The sequence below is a fragment of the Phyllobates terribilis genome, unplaced genomic scaffold (genome assembly GCF_046119375.1).
Source record: "Phyllobates terribilis strain yellow unplaced genomic scaffold, ASM4611937v1 Scaffold_4__5_contigs__length_816908805, whole genome shotgun sequence".
NCBI classification, from domain to species: domain Eukaryota; kingdom Metazoa; phylum Chordata; class Amphibia; order Anura; family Dendrobatidae; genus Phyllobates; species Phyllobates terribilis.
Window position 1 is genome coordinate 230,293,881 of NW_027362764.1, and position 21,295 is coordinate 230,315,175.

The following is a 21,295-nucleotide window of genomic DNA, read 5'->3' on the forward strand; positions in this document are numbered from 1 at the left end:
GAGGTTTTCTTCTGATGACTCTTCCATGAAGGCCATATTTGTACAGGTGTCTCTGAACAATAGAACAATGTACCACAACTCCAGAGTCTGCTAAATGTTTCTGAAAGTCTTTTGCAGTCAAGCGGGGGTTCTGATTTGCCTTTCTAGCAATCCCACAAACAGCTCTCACTGAAAATTTGTTTGGTCTTCCGGAACTTATCTAGACCTCCACTATTCCTGTTAACTGCCATTTCTTAATAACATTTCGAACTGAGGAAAGGGCAACTTGAAAATGCTTTGCTATCTTCTTATAAACATCTCCTGCTTTGTGGACGTCCATCATTTTCACTGTCCGAGTGCTAGGCAATTGCTTAGAAGATCCCATAGCTGCTGTTTTTTGGCAAAAGGTTAGAGGAGGCTGGGTTTTTATAAGCTTGGGAAAATTTGCATCACCTGGCCTTTCCTAAAGATGGCAGTGAACAAGCCATAACCCTAACAAGCTAATTAAGGTTTGAAACCTTGGTCAAAGTTATCTGGGCACACAAATCTCCAAGGGTGCCCAAAGTTTCGGCCCATTTTCCTTTTTGTAATTTTTAAAATGTAAAAGATTAAAATAGATATATTTTTTTGCCTAAAATACAACGGAAATGTGTCATCTTTAACTTTAGGCTTTTTAGAGATCATTTCATCTTCAACTTGCTTAACTGTTCATAATAAGAGTAGTTTTGACCAGGGGTGACCAAAATTTTACATGCCACTGTATGACCTATGGCAAATGATGTAATGCTTTAATGCCAGACACCAGATTCCTTCAGCGTTCCTGAAAAATTTTGGACCATGCCTCCTAGACAATGGTCTAGTTTGCAAATATTCTTGACTTGTCAAGATAGTTAAGAGATTATTGCCTTGCACAAATAAGGAAAAGGATGCATAAAGATATAGGAAACATTGAATGTTCCCTGAGATACAGTTAGAAGTATAGTTTGTAAGTTCAAAGTTATAGGAACATTAGCTATGGTGCTCAATGCCGCTTTAGTTATTAGTAGTGTGAAGCTATCTGATGACTGTATAGCTGTATTATATGGAGGATTTAGTTTTTGTATGAGAAGCAGGTTTCGTTTTGATGAGTTTGAAATTGATTTATATAAAGCTATTCCTAATATTCTTCTGTTCAAAATGTATCAGAAGCCAGAAAAATGTAACACTACCCTAGTGGCAGGTGAAAAACAAGTTATTAGTTCCCCAGGTTTTAGTGTGAGTGGTAATTTTTCAGTGGATGATATTGATTTATTGCGAGAGTTACACAGATTGATGAAAAAGTTCATGAACACATAAGATTCACTGTTGGTGTACCGTTCATGATTAAAACCCCTGGCAAGCCAGTTCTGCTCTTGGTCTGTTTGTAAACCAAGTGTTAACAGATATTAAAGCCCCGGTTTATGCGGAGGCTGTGGTAAATTTGGGTATTGGTCAAATAAGTGCAATGAAATGGTTAAAAACAGCCGGAAATATAGTGGTTATTTCAAGCGATTATTTTGAGTGTAACATTGTGTCAACTTAATGAAATATGTACCCATTGTTGTCGTCGGACCCTACTGAGTCATGTAAGAGAATGTTGTGAACATTGCTGTGAAAAGAGTAGAAAAAAGTTATACTCCGATATATTTTCTAAAAAACTTATGGTTCAATTTCCCCCAATAAAACAATTTCCCAAAACTATACAAATTGGTAATTTGTTTTCCTGGATGCCCTATCGTGATAAGGAAACTTTTGGTAGCCAAGCCCCTCTCACGTCACTTAGGGTATGTGCACAGAACGTCTGTTTAAGAAGTACAAAAGACTGAACATATGAACAGCAAGTCCATCTTATATTTCCATGCATACTTTCATTCTTTTTAACATTTATTGAGTGCTTTATCAGGTGGGTTACGGAGCATATCCACCTGAAAAAAGACATCTTTTAGATGTTGGTGTACTTGCTGTGTTTTTCAAGCAGAAGTTGCTTCAGGAGCACTCCGGCAATATTTATGTCTTTATTGCAACCACTTTTTGATGCCGTTGTTTTTTCAACTTGTTTAAATAAAATCATGAGCGGCTTCCAATCAGTAGTCACCTGGAGAATGAAACTGTCTCTTCTTTTTGTCTCTTCTTTGTGTATTTGGGAATGTGAAGCGGTTAGAAGCTCACAAACAAGATCATATGCACAACAAGTTGTTTTTACATTGCAGTGAATATGTTCATTCTTTTTAACAATTCTTTAGCCCTTTTTAAGGTGGGTTACAGAGTGTACCCACTTTAAAACGACGTCACGTGTACATACCCTTAGGTTGGATATTATATTCATTAGTTCCAAATACTCCATCCAATTTTGCAGGACACTGGAGAATTTCTGCAAGCTATTCATGTCAACAGGGCTTTTGTTTGGCTACCATTGATTGATGTAGAGAGCCTGTACTCCCATTGGTTGTCAAGTATCAAATGGTGAGCCATAATAAAGTTTGTGGAATTTATTTGTGAAGCCTTGCAATTTGTTTTGAGGCATAATTCCTTACAGTCCGATGATAGTTGGTATACCCAGTTGACCGGGATGGAAACCCTTGTGCCCCAACTTTTACAAATATATTTTTAGCCAAATTTGATGTAGAAAGGCTGTTTAATATGGCTAATACTTTTGGTAAATATCTTGGAACATTTTTGAGATATAACGATGTATTCATTGTGTGCATAGGAGAATTTTGTAACTTTCATGACATTTGAATGACAACATAATGAGTATGCGGTTTACCATCAGAATTAAAAGAAAAGGCCCAAACTGATTTTTTTTTAGATGTTGAGATCCTAGTAGTGGATGACACTATTCACATGAGGGGATTTTGAAAATCTACTCAACTTATTAATTGTTAAAGTGTGACAGCTACCATCTCCAACATGTTAAAAATGTATTACCGTATATCCAATTCCTTTGATTGCATTGCTGCTTTCCTGCAACAGTTTAAAGAATTGAGACTAAAGCCTGCCATACACATAAATTCTCCTGGTCACATGATCTCTGGCTGAGAATCCTCTGATTTTCAGTGATGTCATGTCAATATCTCCTGGAGTTCCTGGCTCCAGAATGTGATGTGACATCACTGTCATGTGACTTTCATGTTGTTTGGATGGGCGGTGCTCTATTCAGCAGAGCTCACTCACTGCTTTTGTCCATACAGCTGCAGACACAGCTCTCTCATCTCCCTGCGTATTTCTGCCTCCAGAGCTATTCATTTTACCTGTATGTATACAGCAGGGTGAATATACACGTACACCCACTGCTCTATACCCTGTGTAATATATACATCTTGTTGTACATCCTCTGTTATATGCATATATCTCTCCCTCCCCATCCATCAATTCTATAAGAGTAGAACAGGATTAGTCAGTGAAGGGGAGTAGGGGTTAATCTTTATTGCCAAGGCTGGTGTTCTGGTGCTTTGTGTTACTTCTATGCACTGTATTAGTGACTTGCCTGTAGCAGTATCCTGAGCAGGATATTATGCTGAAGCAGTGTCTGAAGTGGAGGGAGAAATGGGAGGGTGGCGTTACAGGGGGTGTGCTCACTGCTGGCTTGTAGCCCAGTACAAGGGCAGATGGGTAATGTGGTCAGAAGGGAGCAGAGGATTCTGAGGAGAAAGTGATGGCTGTGACAACAGAGCTGATGACAGGGCACAGGGAGTGAATGATTGTGCTGGCTCACTCCAAAAAATGGGTGCTAGAGCAACGCCCACAATTGGTGCTAGCGCCGATCACGGGTATTTAACCCCTCTGATGCCGCTGTCAATAGTGACAGCGACATTGACCAGCATAGCAGAGGGAGGTAGCTCCCCCCCTTGCTTCGATTAGCACAACACTATTGTGATCGTATTGTGCCGATGGTCTCCATGGTAACCCTGAGTCAAAAGATGGCACAAGGTCACCCTGGTTCGGTGGCCTGTAAGGAGCTGACATGCCTCATCCCTGTCTGCAATGCACTGAGATAATGCCCTGCAATGCAAAAGCATAACAGAGCATTAGCTCAGCGATCAAGGCTGGGAAAGTTGATGTCCCATCCGAGAACCAGGTGAAAAAAAAAAAAAAAGGTAAAAAAAAGTTTTACATTTTTTTAAAAATATCCCAAAATAAAAACCGAAAAAAAAGAAAAAATATTAATCCAATAAATACATATAGTTATGTAAAAACAAAAATGAACAAATAAAGTACACATATTTTGTATTGCCACATCCAGAACGAACTGACCTAGAAAACTGTCCCACTAGTGAAAGCATTGAAACATAAAAAAAATTGTAGGAATATGGTATCGCTGTAATCGTACTGAATCAAAGAGTAAAATTGTCTTATCACTTTTAAGCCAAACGTAAAAAAAGCTATAAATCTGGAATTGCTGTTATCACTGTAATCATGTCATACTGAGATTTAGATAGAAACCCCCATGTAAGTGCTCAACAAAGAGCACAGGATAAATGTGATCCAAAATGTTATGTAAAATGTTCCCAATAAAAGCCCACATCCGTGTGTCATCAGTGTAACACGTACTGGCACCTTGGAAAAAGCTGTACAGTTCGCGCTGTTCCGACGTGCTGGGTGGCAGCTATCATCATTGTCACCTGGTCTCCCTGAGTTGTATTCAGAACCCGTTGTGTACATTGTGTATTAAATAAATATTCTATATATTTTTTTAAAAAATGGCATGGGCTCCCGCTTAATTTTCAGAAACAGCAGAGGGAAGTCTGACCACTGGGGGTTGATGTTAGTAATCTGGGAAAAGGGCCAATATCCCCAAAGGTTACCAGGCTGTTAATAACAGCTCACAGCTGTTTGTTTAGCCTTTACTGGTTAGTTTACGGGGGACCTCAGAAAAAAAATTACGTAGGGTTCCCCTATAAATCCTAACCAGCAAATGCTAAACAGACAGCTGTGGGCTGATATTAATAGCCAAAGAAGAGACCAGGGATATTGGCCCCCCTCCCAGACTAAGAATATCAGTCCCCAGCTGCTCCAGAAATGGCACATCAATAAGATGTGCCAAATCTGGCACTTAGTCTCACTCTTCCCACTTGCCCTGGTGCGGTGGCAAGTGGGCTAATAGGGTTGGGGTTGATAGCTGTTTTATGGCCGCTGACACCAAGCTGCGTCCCAAGCTCAGCATCTCCTGGATTCATGGCTGAGCAGTTGCATCACGCCACCACTCAGACTTGAAATCCAGATGTAGCTGAGTTGGGCTCTTCGTGGGATAAATAGATTATCGGCGGACAAGTGAGGAATATGGTGTTTTATTATTTTTTATTTTACAGTAATAAATGGGAAAAAGAGGTTAGGGAGTGTTCATTTAAAATAAAGGACTCTGTTTATTTCAATTAAAGGACTTTACGCTATTTCTTTACTACACTTGACTATGGGGTTAGTAATGGGGGTGTCTTATAGACGCCTTTCCATCACTGCCCCCTGGGCTTGGTGTCAGCGGCCATGAAACAGCTGACATCAACCCCAATCCTATTACCTCACTTGCCACCGCACTAGGGCAAGTGGGAAGAGCAAAGCTAAACACCAGATTTGGCGCATCTTAGGGATGCGCCATTTCTGGGGCAGTTGAGGGCTGATGTTGTTAGTCTGAGAGGGGGGCCAATATCCAAGGCCCCTTCCCAGGCTATCAGTATCAGCCCACAGCTGTCTGTTTAGCCTTTGCTGGTTAGTACTTATAGGGGTACCATATGTACATTTTTTTCTGTGGTCCTCCATAAACTAACCAGTAAAGGCTAAGCAAACAGCTGTGAGCTGGTATTAATAGCCTGGGAACTTCTTGGGATATTAACCAGATTATTAACATCAGCCTCCAGCGGTCGGCTTTCCCTCTACTGGTTCTGAAAATTACGTGGGAACCCATGCCCTTTTTTTTCCAATTATTTATTTAATATATGATGTACACAGAGGGTGCTGAATACAACTCCCATCATTGTCACCTGGTGATGAGAGCTGCCTTCTGCACCCGGTACATGTACGCTAAATGTACGGCTTTTCCCAGGCGCTGGTACGTGTCATACTGATGCGGCACATGGAAGACACACGTATGTTGCAAACAGACACTGATATCTCCGGCATTGGTTTTTCCAGTCCCAGAAATATCAAGACATGTGAAAGAGGCCTTAAGTGACACTGGTCAAAACTGTAAAATTTGGCCTGGTCAGCAAGGTGAAAACAGGCTTCGGGGCCAAGGGTTTAAAATCCCACCAAGAACAACATCTGCAAGGAGTTTGTATGTTCTCTCCATGTTTGAGTGGGTTTCCTCCAGGCATTCTGGTTTCATCCCAAATACTCTAAAGGCACACTGATAGGGAACTTAGGTTGTGAGCCTCAATGGGGAAAGTGATGATGTCTGTAAAGAGCTGTGGAATTAATGGCGCTATATAAGCAAGTAAAATAAATAAGGGAGATAAGATGACGTGATATGTGTTGGCTTAGAGTAAACAACATTAGGCGTAAAACAGCTGTAGCCATTTAGCACCACTTCTCATGACCATGTTCTCTTTGCGTAAGATTATGGCTGTAAAATCAAGAATGCCAAATCACATTGATAAGCTGGGAAAAATTAGAGTTTCTGTGTTTTCAAGTAGCTTATATGGTGTATAATTCATTAGCAAAATGTAAATGATTTCGCAAAAATGAAGCATTTGTTGCATTTTAATCACATCTGGTATGACCCCACTCACTATATGCAGGTCTTCACCTTTTTATATTCGGTTTTCCTCCTTTTCTATTTAGCATTTTCTTCCTTTCAGACAACTTACATTTCTCTCCTACATAATGATGACATTTTACTGTGTCTTTATTACCTGGGCAGATATTTTGTATTTTGGAAATTAACTGCATTTACATATCAATTATACTATTCTTTATGTCTCATCTTTTCTATTAGGATTGCATAAAAGGAAGATGCCTAGTTCTTTATTAGCTTCATAAAGACAAGTAATTCCTATTAAAAAGCAACAAACTAGCAATTAAGCTGAGATATAATTGTATGTTTTAACAAAGGCAGCCACTATATATTCCCACAAAAAGCGTTGCTGGAGATTAGGAGTACAACTACTTAATTTGACAAGTTTTCTTTTCTCTTAAGCAGATAACCAATACATATTTAACACCCAAAAGGGTAATTTAGTGTTGAACCAAACTGAATGGACTGATGTGACAACTAAGTTGATGCACGTTATGGCTGCTTCTATTGCTAGAGGAACTTTTATTACTAAGAAAAAGGCCATACTGTTAGTTTTCACCATTCGTTTCTTTATTTTTAATTATACAGTATGATTTCTTGGAAACGTTTCTAGCAGACTGCAGGTTGTGCTTATGAGAATCAAACTCAATGTACAATATATGTGCATATCAGCGTTTCTTTAAACTGTTTGTTCTGCCCCTTCGTAGAAGCAGAACAATTATGACAGTTCCAGAGGCCGTTGTATGCACCTACAAAAGAAGGCCGAGGATGGACAAACGGTCAGCTGCCGTCAGGGTCATGAGCGCCCATGTCTTATTGATGTGGATGGGGAACAAAGGCAGGGTCGACCCAACAGAAGATCTACTGTAGCAGAAAATTAAGCCAAACGTTTTTGCTGGTTTTGACAGACTAAGGACATTGCCCATGCTGAACGCTGTCCACTGGCAAACGTGTCAATCATAGCTATGAGAGTATGGTTCTCTGGAAAATGTCTCTACTGGGAAACATTGCATCCTTGCAATTTGTATGGATATGTTGTGATTGCCCACACATATTGAGTTCTCTGGACAACGTTTCTACTGGGAAACATTGCTACCTGGCAATTTGCATATATATGTGATTGCCCACACATAATACTTGTGTTGAAGGCATTGACTTGGCCCTTAAACTTCCCAGATCCCAATCTGATTGAGCTAATATCTTGGCACCAGATATCTCAGTAGAACGTCTTAGGAGGTCGTGTGGAGCCGATGACTTGACAGGTCTAAGCTTTTTTTTGTAGCACAAAAGCCGGCCATACATGATACAGCTGTCAGCCAACGTTTGTTTGGCAGGTATGCAAATATTACTTTACCCTTATCCACAAATGTACAGTACAGACCAAAAGTTTGGACACACCTTCTCATTTAAAGATTTTTCTGTATTTTCATGACTTTGAAAATTGTACATGCACACTGAAGGCATCAAAACTATGAATTAACACATGTGGAATTATATACTTAACAAAAAAGTGTGAAACAACTGAAAATATGTCTTATATTCTAGGTTCTTCAAAGTAGCCACCTTTTGCTTTGATGACTGCTTTGCACACTCTTGGCATTCTCTTGATGAGCTTCAAGAGGTAGTCACCGGAAATGGTTTTCACTTCACAGGTGTGCCCTGTCAGGTTTAATAAGTGGGATTTCTTGCCTTATAAATGGGGTTGGGACCATCAGTTGTGTTGTGCAGAAGTCTAGTGGATACACAGCTGATAGTCCTACTGAATAGACTGTTAGAATTTGTATTATGGCAAGAAAAAAGCAGCTAAGTAAAGAAAAATGAGTGGCCATCATTACTTTAAGAAATGAAGGTCAGTCAGTCCGAAAAATTGGGCAAACTTTGAAAGTGTCCCCAAGTGCAGTTGCAAAAACCATCAAGCGCTACAAAGAAACTGGCTCACATGAGGACCGCCCTAGGAAAGGAAGACCAAGAGTCACCTCTGCTTCTGAGGATAAGTTTATCCAAGTCACCAGCCTCAGAAATCACAGGTTAACAGCAGCTCAGATTAGAGACCAGGTCAATGCCACACAGAGTTCTAGCAGCAGACACATCTCTACAACAACTGTTAAGAGGAGACTTTGTACAGCAGGCCTTCATGGTAAAATAGCTGCTAGGAAACCACTGCTAAGGACAGGCAACAAGCAGAAGAGACTTGTTTGGGCTAAAGAACACAAGGAATGGACATAAGACCAGTGGAAAACTGTGCTTTGGTCTGATGAGTCCAAATTTGAGATCTTTGGTTCCATCCACCGTGTCTTTGTGCAAAGCAGAAAAGGTGAACGGATGGACTCTACATGCCTGGTTCCCACCGTGAAGCATGGAGGAGGAGGTGTGATGGTGTGGGGGTGCTTTGCTAGTGACACTGTTGGGGATTTATTTAAAATTGAAGGCATACTGAACCAGCATGGCTACCACAGCATCTTGCAGCGGCATGCTATTCCATCCGGTTTGCGTTTAGTTGGACTATCATTTATTTTTCAACAAGACAATGACCCCAAACACTCCTCCAGGCTGTGTAAGGGCTATTTAACCAAGAAGGAGAGTGATGGGGTGCTACGCCAGATGACCTGGCCTCCACAGTCACCAGACCTGAACCCAATCGAGATGGTTTGGGGTGAGCTGGACCGCAGAGTGAAGGCAAAAGGGCCAACAAGTGCTAAGCATCTCTGGGAACTCCTTCAAGATTGTTGGAAGACCATTTCTGGTGACTACCTCTTGAAGCTCATCAAGAGAATGCCAAGAGTGTGCAAAGCAGTCATCAACGCAAAAGGTGGCTACTTTGAAGAACCTAGAATATAAGACATATTTTCAGTTGTTTCACACTTTTTTGTTAAGTTTATAATTCCACTTGTGTTAATTCATAGTTTTGATGCCTTTAGTGTGAATGTACAATTTTCATAGTCATGAAAATATAGAAAAATATTTAAATGAGAAGGTGTGTCCAAACTTTTGGTCTGTACTGTACATATGCATCTATATAATAATAAACTTGGTAGTTTGTGAAATGAATGATGAGATTATGTCCTTGTCTGTACATAGTGAGACTAGGTTATTGTACCAATTACTGCTCATATATAGGGGTGGAGGGATCAACTCCTGCACAGGGGTCAGTTGGGGGATTCACCTATTCCTCTGGGGGCCAGATCGAGCCTGGCTATACATGAAAACCGAGCATTTATTTTATTTTCAATGGCGAGAGAGGAGGCTTGTACTCCTTGGACAATGAAATTCCAGCTGCCCAATCTTTCTCCCCTCTGACAAGATCTGTCGAGGGCGAGTTGGGAGGTATATAAACATCAGATCATCGTCCGGTCCTGCTGAAATTGGTAGGAATGTCCAACTTTCATCTTATGTGCATGAGGGCCAAACTAGGATTTAAAAAATATTGGATAAGTGGTTTTAATGTTATTTATATGTATATATTTTTTTATTTATTTATGCAGATAGATTTTGAAGCTCGTTATTACCGTACATTAGAAAATATCCTCATAATCGTTCAGTGGAGACTGCTTTGTTTGTTGTCAGAGTAGGTTTCTTTAGCAACCAATGGTTCAGCATGAAAGAGCCTTGTAAGTGCTATCATTGAGAAGCAATCTGTAATTCAACACTTAGAATATGGCCTTTCTTCACAATTATTTTCTTGATTAGAGTAGTTGCAATGACAACGCTGGGGACGTTCAGGTTGATGATAATGCTGATGCCACAAACATAATTACCCAGACACACAAGAGTTCTGTTTTCCTGTTTATTGTTATTGTTACTATGTGCGAGGACGTAGTAATGCACCTGAATTATTTTACTTGTTTAATGTAACCATGCTTATTATTCATTGTATTGCATTATAGAGCTAAGGCAAAGTTATATCTGCAAAGATAAATTGGTAATAGGTCATCAAACTTTCCAATATCATGGCAAGTTTCATTAAAGGGAAGGTGCCTTCAAAAAATGCATGAAGACGTAAAAACTGCAGAAAAATGGTGAAATATTTAATTATCACCATTCACCATCTTCCTTTCCCTGGTAACTCAGAGTGAACATGTTGGAGGCATGAATTAATATGCATCGTCAAACTTTCTACTGATTTTGCGAGAGTGCTAGATTTCTATAGGCGAAGAGGACAAAATATTAATATGGATTTGTTTTGAGAATGTGGCATTCTGTCGGAGGCTAGAATATAATTATAGCATTTTGACAATGACTGAAAAGAAATAATATATAATATATGTATATATGATTCATATATGAGTCCAGCTGTATTCATGAGCCTAGCATCCCCTCCCCCTCCTCAAAGATTGTAATCTACCAATATACTCAGCATCTGTTAATTATTCGTGAAGAAGGGGAAATCTGTATGTGCAAAGGCACCAAGTCCTTTATCTCCAGACATAACGTAACCTTGTTTATACAGTTTTTCTCCTTAAAAGTTGTGGACCTTCACGTAAGGGTTCGTGTACACAAGCTGATAATAGTTCATTAAACGATGAATGATCGTAACTCACAACAAGCAAAGATTTAAGGCAAATGTTTATACAGGATGAGAATTATGAATGAAATGGTTGAATAGTGATCGTTACATTGTAACTTCCAACATCGTGCACTGTGAACGATGGGCCTTTAACGTTAGAATCTAACAGATTATCGACCAGTGTAAATGGGTAAAAACAGTTGAATTAGTGATAAAAAGTTTGATAATCAATTTCACATAAAGAATATGTACTTGTTCCAATACTCCAACTGCTACTGCCTCGGAACATGATCAAGCAATCACTGAAAGCCAGATCTACTGTATTTAGGACATGAATTTCCATTCCTACTTTTTGCTGATTAAGCCATTGAATGAGCAAACAATTTCCATTTACATTACACAATTTTCAAAACATGGATGAGAATTTGTTGTCCATCTGAACTATTATAAGCGCAAAAAATAAGTGTGTTTGGACACATTAAGTTGCTCGACCCATTACACAATTATCGTAAATGATGGGTCATTAATGTTAGAATCTGATGGATTATTGGCCAGTGTAACTGCATATTAAATAAACACTCCAGGATTGCTCCTGTCCAGTGTCGCTATCTTGTGACCGAAACTTCTCACTGATCAGAAGTTAGAGCTAATGGTCAGAAGCTCTCAGTGTAAGTCTGAGTCGTTCTAGCTCTCTTAGATTTACATTGAGTTATGACTTCCAGATCGCCCAACATATACTGTACAATCCGGCAGGTCATAAACTGCAGAAGACCGACCAGAGCAGCACCGATAAAAGATGAAGACTTTGGATGGTAAGTATAAGACTAGGGGCAGATAGCTTGGATTAGTAGCACCACTCCAGTGCTGGAATAAAAAAAACACTGGAGTGGTGCTTTAATACTTACAAATAGGGATAAATAATTGAATAGGACTCTGTTAATAAATGTCCAGGTATAAATGTTCCAGGTATTATCCTAATACTCACACCTTCGTAGTGATCAGTTTGAGATCCGACATCACCGGACTATGGCTAAGAACTGTGATGGTGAATGATCACCCACTACTTCATAGTGCGGGTCTTTAGCGCATTAGTTTTCAGTTAATGGGTTGACCTATAGTTAACTCTTCAAGATGGCTTGTCATGAAAACATGTGTCAGACATTTAAACAGCTGTTGAGTAAGTGACATGGCATGGACATGGGGCCTCAGAAGCAGCTGTAGTTTTCACATGATTCAATAAATGCAAGAAAATACAAGAAATTCACAAGTGTCTCAAGTGTTCCTGGCCCAAATCAGTGCAGCTTGTCATCAAGCTATCCAATGATCATTAGCAAGAAGCCAATTATTTTCATCTTTCACTCATGATACAAACCTCAGTCACATTATTCTATTCAATATTGGACAATAGGATGGTCTGATATAAACTGGTTTGACCAACTGGCCCAATAAAGCATACTGCAGGCATTGATGGACATCTGGTTTGGTCATTCTTGAGATATCTGAGGTTTTATCACTGTGTTGTTTTGGCTTCATGACTTGTATTTGTCCTCCTTGTTTTTCAAGGGAGGTGAGGATATGGTCTACCTGATAATCGAATGCCTGTCTGAAAAGACGGACACTGATGGAATGGAGCATAAACAGAATCCAAAGTTGCTTAATTTGAACTCTTTGTCCTGCTCAAAGGCTTAGTTGGGGCTTCCATCTCATCCAGTTTTTTATTCAGCAACATTGGCCCAGAACTCTATAGTTCGTTATTTGATAGTGCGTTTCTGCACCCATTTCCATCCAATATGTGATGGACTTGCATGCCACAAGAATTCCATTTCTCTGTTCTTAGAAGGAAAAGCAAAGTGTGATTGAATAATGTGTAAAGTAACCTAGAAAGGAATAGAAAAATGGAACTCAAAAACTCAAGTGTGAAGAGCCTCTGATATATTAAACAGGTTGTTATTCTGGATCAGTATAAGTATCACAATGCATTTTTATGTATATATTATGTATAGACATAAACCATACAATGTTGTACAAAGAGGAACATACCCCATCAGTTTAAAGTTTTCACATCTGCTATAAACACAGGCTTTAAAATTACTTTTCAGAAAAAAATACAAGCCCACAAAGCTTGAACAAAAATTCCACCTTTAGTAAGTAGTTACTATTTTCCCATGAGACATGGACATTTTAAAGGCTGTAATACTTTTATATGTTAATTAGTAATGTAAATTCATATAATGTGTTTTCTTTTAAACCTTTCCCTTTGATAGAACACAGACCTGCTCTGTGAATATTTGCCTCCAGAGGGCGATAACCTAATGCTACCTAATGTTACCCATGATGTATGTATAAAGTATTCATCATTTTGAATCAATTCTACTGCTTATCTTCTTTTACCTTTATATTGGGTGTCAGACGCCGCTATATATTGTTTATGGGTTGCCAACAAAATATGTACAAAACACCACAAATGCAGAGTATACAATGATTATTACAGACGAAAATCAATATTGTGAAATTGTCTACCCTTACTGGAACCTGTAAAAAGCTTCTCCTATCTTTCGTTAAAGGTCGGGTGGCAGTAATAGACATTAAGTAAGATAAAATGTGCCATTTGGCATTTACCTCCGAATAAACCTGATGATTCACTGTATGATCCTCTATCAGACACCGCATTAATCAGCCATCAGTGCATCATTTCCATCCAAACAAAGGCCAGCAAGTCCCTCAGAGCAAAGAGAAATCTCATTCCGTCAGTGTTTCCCACATATCTCTCCTGTGCAACCTTTAGTTAGATGGCCCATGGATTTCCCATACCGTCTGAAGATATTGCCAAGATATTATGCATACTGTGTGCGAAACGTATCAGTGTGGATTTATTATTGCAGCTCTGAATGCCAGAATGGCTCACTTGGCATCTTTACGGCGCTCTAGAATAGATGGATAACTTACTGTTGTTAATTTGTTTTTATTGTTTTGTTTGCAGTTTTCACCAATGCCGTGCTCGCGGTATACTTGAAGGTCATTGGGATAGAAGGGAGCGAATATCTTCTGCGTTGCCCCTTATAACTGAGGACCTGTAGCTCAGCTTGATGCTACTATTATCAATGCATATAGACTATATATATATATATATATATATATATATATATATATATATATATATATATATATATATATATTATATTTATAGAGAGATATAGATATATATATAAAATAATAAAGGTGCTACCTGTGATTTTTTTTTCAAGAAGTAGCCTAAGAGAAGGAAGTGGTATACAATAAAAAATAAGCTAAGCGAGTCTCTTTCTCTGTCCCTTTTATGTGAATAGTACCTATGTATGTTTGTGTATACAGCTTATAAGTAGATGTATGTATCCCATTGGCTATAGAGTCCAAACATGCCAAATTGTAGTCAGATCCTGTGGTCATGCGTAACTCCAATAGACGTGCCCTCTCTTATTGCTGACCTACAGACCGAAGTACCACATGACTGTATGATCTGACTATACACAAGGTTTGTATTCTGTAATCTTGGAGACACATAGGCCTACTTTATATAATTTGCCTTCTGAAAACACTAAACTAGTTATATTTAAGACTATTTGCAAAGTTCTTTCATTTTTTAATTGTAACCATTTAAAGAGCACTTTCCATATAGTTGATATTGATGGATCTATCCTTTGGATATGTCATCAGTATCTGATCATGGGGGAGTGACACCGGTGTTTCCAGTGTCGGCCGGATGTGCTCAGTTGTAGAGCTCCACAGCCCAACTCTGTCAAGTGTATCGTGGCCTCGGCCAGACACTGCACATCCATATCCTATTTTCAACTGAACACATCTGGCTGCTGCTGGTAATGGGAAGAGCTGATCATCCGGTGGTGCTCGGTGTCACACCCGCACTTATCAGATATTGATAACTATCCTAAGGATAGACCATCAATAGAAAAGTCCCGGACAACCCCTTTAAAGCTGATGTATAGCATATTAAGGTGCAGGTTGAAGCAGACTGTGAAATACCTGTTGCTGGTATTAGGAAGCTGTTGCGGTGTCTAACTAGACTCAGTACAGCCCTGTCAGTGACAGCTAGAACATGGCTGATTTCTCCTGTAACTTGGGCTGCTGAGCCATGAGGAAAAGTACAATGTGAAAAAATATATATGTATATAAAAAATAAAAAGGTCACTTTAAGGTAAGGTTTTTTTGAGAAACAGACCATACTAACAAAAAAAGTAAGGAAAAACACAACTACAAAACTATGCATACAATATTCTTTACTATTTACTGTCATTCATTTACCAATCATTGTCGTAATCCTGACTAAATTACTCTAAATAGACGTGTAGTTTTTCAAAATAATACCAGGAAATAAGGAACAGATATAAGAAATCTATTTTAAGGTAACACTTTAAAAGTACAAAAAAATCATATTTTCATTAGTCTAAAAATTTTATCAAAGTGAAAATTATAAGTATAACAATAAAAATTGGTCACAAAATACAACGCTGCAAAAATCAAATTAATAGACCAACAAATAAAAAGTATAGACATTAAACTAATGAATTCTAAATATTGCGAAACTGTCTTCTCTTCCAAGCCCCAAATACCCCGTATCTGAACCAGTGAAATAAGTTGGTTTGCTCAACTAAACAAATTCTTTAGCACTGTCATTGCTCCTAATTACTGGAAGTATTTCTGGCATGACTGAGACACTATCTTCTAATTTGAAAAAGTCTTGGTAAAGCTGGATATCAGTGACTTAAGATACCCCAGAAGGTAGTTTCTTTTGGTAGGGTTAAGAGGCTTTTTTCACATTTCAATTTGCCCCTCTTGGACAACTGTATATTTCTAGCATAAGCATCTCATCAGTCTGTAATATTGTGTCCTATGCTGTATATGTAGTGCATTTTCATCTGACAGACTGTTTCAAGGGCGATCATTACTATCATAGACATCAGAAATGCAGTTGCCCATACACAAAAGAAATATCTATGTCTAAGGCATAATATATTCTACGTATGTTATGTCCATCAATTAAAAAAAAAATGTTTAGTGGTAATTCTTTGGCCATGATGATTAGTTACATTTGGACCAGGCATTTTATAGATGGCTTAAAGGGAATCTGTCAGCAGGTTTTTGCTATTTAATTTGAGAGCACCATGAGGTAGGGGCTGTGTCACTTATTAGGCTGTGTGCTGTTGTTTCAATATAATGAGTGTTTTATCAGCAGGAGATTATCACTGCCGGACTAGTTGTTCTCATGCATCCTGGTCCAACTCCGCCCCATCACTGATTAGCAGCTTTCTGTGTACATTGTATATTGGTAATAAGCTGCTAATCAGTGGCGTGGGCAGGATTAGCATTGTGAGATCTGCTACATCTGAAAACTCTGATTGTATCACAACTGCTGCACCCAGTAAACTAAACAAGGTCACTTTTCCTACATTATACATTTGAGGTAGCAAAAATCTGCTGACAGATTTCCATTAAGGGGAATTTGCGTAATTATGGGTTTTACCTACAACAGTTTGTGAAAGTACCATATATCACATAGTAGAAGTTATTGTTGTCACTCTAAGGCCAGATTTACACAAGCATATTTCATGGTCCATATACAGTCTGCAATGCCCGGACTGAACCCGAGTTTCCCGACCTGGACATACAGCCTCAAGGACACACATCAGACTTAAAGTTTGGGTCGAGAGTCCGTCCGCCAGACCGGGATTGCAGTCTGCATACAGACCATGAAATATGCTCGTGTGACCCTGGCCTTAGTAGTGGTTTGGAAGACCAATTTGCACAGAAAAAAAAAAATTTTTAAGCAATTTACATAAAAAAATGATTAAAAATTATTAAATAAATAAATTCCTTAACTCCTCTATGAAAACGATATTATGTGCAGTGGGTATGACCCAGGTTCACACCTATCAAATATCCATCCTATTCTTCACTATCTCATGCCCTGCCTGGCTGCTCTAACAAACCATTGTTCATTGATAGTTTTTTCTTTGTATTCTAGATAACATCAAACGAGAAGCATTTAGACAGTATGAAGAATGACGGGAATCTTCTTATCCACACTCTTGAGAGACTCACTCAGGATTCCAGGTGAGTTCCCTGAGGCAAACAGGAATTTCCACACCTTAAAAAAGACAGCTTTATTTTACACATTAAGAATGTTTGTAATTGGTTTCCTTGTCCCTGTATTAGACTTCACAGGTAACATTTAGGAAGTTAGTTTTTTCTGATTGAAAGGACATGATTACTTTTCATCTATGATTGATATCTATGAAGGATTTGCTGGATAGCAGCGGCAGGCAGCAGATAAAACCTAAAATCAAAATATCACCAGTAAATACAAGTCCTTGAGTTGTTCTCCTCTATCACATGGTCACAAATCCCATTCAGACATTTCTAGGTATTTTGTATTCTAGATGGAAACAACGAGGTTTGGAATCTATTTTGAAATTCCAATTTTAAATTCCCTAACACATTATATAACAACAACATCCTTTTTTACTACGATCCTGTACTGTTCATGTTACCTACTTAAAGGTCTTTTCCACAATTAAAGGAGTAGTCAACTACTTGGACAAACCCTTCTTAAAGGGAACCTGTCATGTGAAAAAAAGCTATTAACTTGCAGAAATTGGGTTAATTTGGTCCTCTCAGGTCCTTGCTTCTACTAAGGGTTCAGCGATTTATCCATTTACTTTTAAGTATTAGGCTGTGTGCCCACGATGCGTTTTTAATGCTTTTCTGCAGCATTTTTGCAGCTGCGGAAACGCATTAAAAACGCATGGTAGAAGGGCAGCAATGTTCCCCAATGATAATCCGCATGTGCCGTGCACATGCTGGGGAAATTTCCGCTGCGGATTATCATTGCGGAAAAAAACGCAGCACTACCAATTATTTTGCGGAAATGCTGCGTTTTCGCCGCCATTGACTTGCATTAGAATGCGCCAATTCCGCAAGACTGCATCTGTACTTGCGTAATTGGCGCGTTCTAATGTGCGGATGGTACCCGGATGTAGAGGAGAGGAGAGTCTCCTCCACACCCAGGTACCATTAAAAAAGCTGTAAAAAAAAGAATAAAATAAATGTATACTTACCTTCCGGTGGCCCGCGGTGCGCTCCTCCTTGCTTCCCGGCACTTCGCGATGGAATGAAGGACCTGCGCTGACGTCAGAGTCATGTGACGGGTCACGCGACGCTGACGTCGGCAGGTCTTTCAATCCACCGCTGTCGGCAAGGGAGAACGGAGTGTAAAGCAGGACACCGGGGGCCATTGGAGGGTAAGTATACATTTATTTTTAACCACTCTCTCGGGTCACACTATATAAATCCATTCCGTTTGCATGGATTTATATAGTGTGACCTAGTTGTCACAAGCACTTTCCAAGTGATGCTAATCGCTTGGAAAGCGCTTGTCAACCCGCATGCGGAAATGTCAGTGAAGAACGCTTCACTTCCGCATGTCCCTGGCAAGAAAACGCATGCACATCATTTTTTTCTGCCAGGGAGATGCAGAAACGCTCAGGAAAAAATCCTGAGCATTTCTGCATCGTGGGCACATAGCCTTAGTGTATTTAGCTTTTGTCTTTGGTTTTTTAATTTGCAGGTTAATAGCGTTTTGAACCTGCCCAGCGCCCACACTTAGAGCCCTGCTGCCGTGAGGAAATTAACTTTATTCCTCCCGGCAGCGTTCAGGCTTCCAGTCATAGGGGTGGGTCCAATGAGGTTTTAGTCACCACTCAGTGTATAGAGAGCGGCAGCAGTAGCCATGCCTTCAGCACTGACTGACAGCCGAGTCTAATGCTGATCTGCTGTCAGTCAGTGCCGGGAGCGCGGTTACAGCCAGTGCTCTCTATACACTGAGCAGTGATTGAAACTGTGCTAATGTCACCCCTATGACTGGAAGCCAAATGCTGCCGGGAGGAATAAATTTGATTTTCTCCCGGCAGCAGGGCTGACTGGTTCAACACACCATTGATGTGCAGATTAAATCCCATATTTTCAGGTTACTAGTTTTTTTCATATGACCGGTTCCCTTTAAATGCTTTATTCCACAGTTTAAAATAAAAAAATATGTACTCGCCTTCTTGCACCGTTCCAACAATGTCGGTGTGGGCCTCCATATAAGCGTGTCAAGCAAGCGCTGCTGCCTATGAGCGGCCGCTAATGGGCTGCAGCACTTGGACTTACCTCAGCAAAACTCTGATGTCCAGGGGAGCTGTGAGCACTGCAACCCATTAGCGGCCACTGATTAACAGCAGCCTGACATGGCTACGCAGGTGACGTCATGGCTACAGTGTGCATGATCACTGCAGCCGATCACTATTCTCGGCGGTCTCGTGTTGACCACTTTGGTAACACCACGGAGCCTAGTGATTGCCTGCAGATGGTCACTCGTGCTTTAGTCGTCATGTCACCACTGCAGCCTGTCAACAAAGAACAGGGGCAGCGGTAAAGAGGAAGTGCTGCAGTGGGTGATTACTGCTCATTTTGTTATTTTCATAGTTGGCAAGTTAGGAAACATTACATAATTAATCTTGGAAAACCCCTTTAATTTGAATAGCTGTGTTTTCTTGCAGTTCATTTTACTTACCAATGATAGAAAACAATTCAGAATAATATTGTATGGAAATAGAGGCATCTATCAATCTTTGACAATCTGCAGATCTCTAGTAAGGACAGATACAACACATCTTCACAGAGAAGTGAGGATGTATATGAGGTGCATGCAAAAGCAGGTTGGGGAAAAATAGATCTATAATTCTATTACTATTTGTACTGGTATGAAAATAACATTTAATTGGAATAGGAATATAACAAAGATCCAGGTACAGGTGGACAGCAATCCTTATACTTTTCTGTTCTATCAAACCTCACTGAGCAGTGGGGATATTCATCCCTCAATGGACAGATTTACGAAACAAAAAGTTGTTGGCCAAACAAATGTTGAAGATCGAAAGTGGTCAGTTTTTGCTCCTATTTTATTCACTTGAATATTCCATCTTTAAAAAAAAAAAATCTGTCATACAGTTCCAGAGATATGGGTTGTAACGGGTCTGGGAGGCGGAACCTCTGAGCTACTATACAAGGGGGCGGTCCTTGTAAGGGAGCGGGTGGCGACCAGGGAAGACGGGCAGGCAGTCACAGCAGGTGACCGGGACAGTCTCTGGGTGAACGGACAGGAGGTCACGGCAAGTGACCGGGGCAGTCTCTGGATGAACGGGCAGGAGGTCACAGCAAGTGACCGGGGCAGTCTCTGAATGAACGGGCAGGAGGTCACGGCAAGTGACCGGGGCAGTCTCTGGATGTACGGGCAGGAGGTCACGGCAAGTGACCGGGGCAGTCTCTGGGTAAAGGGTTGGTACGACCTGTGACGGCTGAGCCTCCAGGTAGGCTAGCAGGCAGATGGTAGACGTGAGCTCCCAGGTGAGCAGGCAAGAGTCTCTGGATAAGTGGGTGGTCACAGCATGTGACGGCGGAGCCTCCAGGTAGACCAACAGACAGGCAGCAGATGAGCGCTCCCAGGTGAGCGGGCAGGAGTCTCTGGACAGGCGGATGGTCACAGCACGTGACGGCGGAGCCTCCAGGTAGGCTAGCAGACAGGCAGCAGATGAGCGCTCCCAGGTGAGCGGGCAGGAGTCTCTGGACAGGCGGGTGGTCACAGCACGTGACGGCGGAGCCTACAGGTAGGCTAGCTGGCAGGTAGCAGATGTGCGCTCCCAGGTGAGCGGGCAAGCTGGTCCATAGACAGACTGAAAGGAGTTGGAGGGCAGACCGTCGGACCTCAGGCTAGCAGGCAGGTAGCAGAAGTGCGCTCCCAGGTGAGCAGGCAAGCTGGTCCTTAGACAGACTGACAGGAGTCGGTAGGCAGACCGTCGGACCTCAGGCTAGCAGACAGGTAAGCGGAATATCAGGCAGGAATCAGACAGCAAACTGGCAGGAATCTGGCAGGTAACTGGCAACGGGACCTGAGGGCTGAAGCAGAGTAGTGAACAGTGCAACAACATTGCTCGGGCACCTCCATTTTGGAGGAGGTGCCTTATATATGGTGAAGT

The 21,295-nt window shown here is 40.5% G+C and overlaps 1 protein-coding gene across 5 annotated transcripts in view; it reads left to right on the plus strand.

The window, feature by feature from the left end:
* The window catches only part of ULK4 (unc-51 like kinase 4), a 988,030-nt gene that overhangs the window by 914,760 nt on the left and 51,975 nt on the right, over positions 1-21,295 (plus strand). For all 5 annotated transcript variants that reach the window (XM_073678125.1, XM_073678128.1, XM_073678127.1 and 2 more), the window contains one exon: positions 17,245-17,333. In XM_073678125.1, the coding sequence (XP_073534226.1) occupies positions 17,245-17,333 (89 nt within the window). The remainder of the gene's footprint in view (positions 1-17,244; positions 17,334-21,295) is intronic.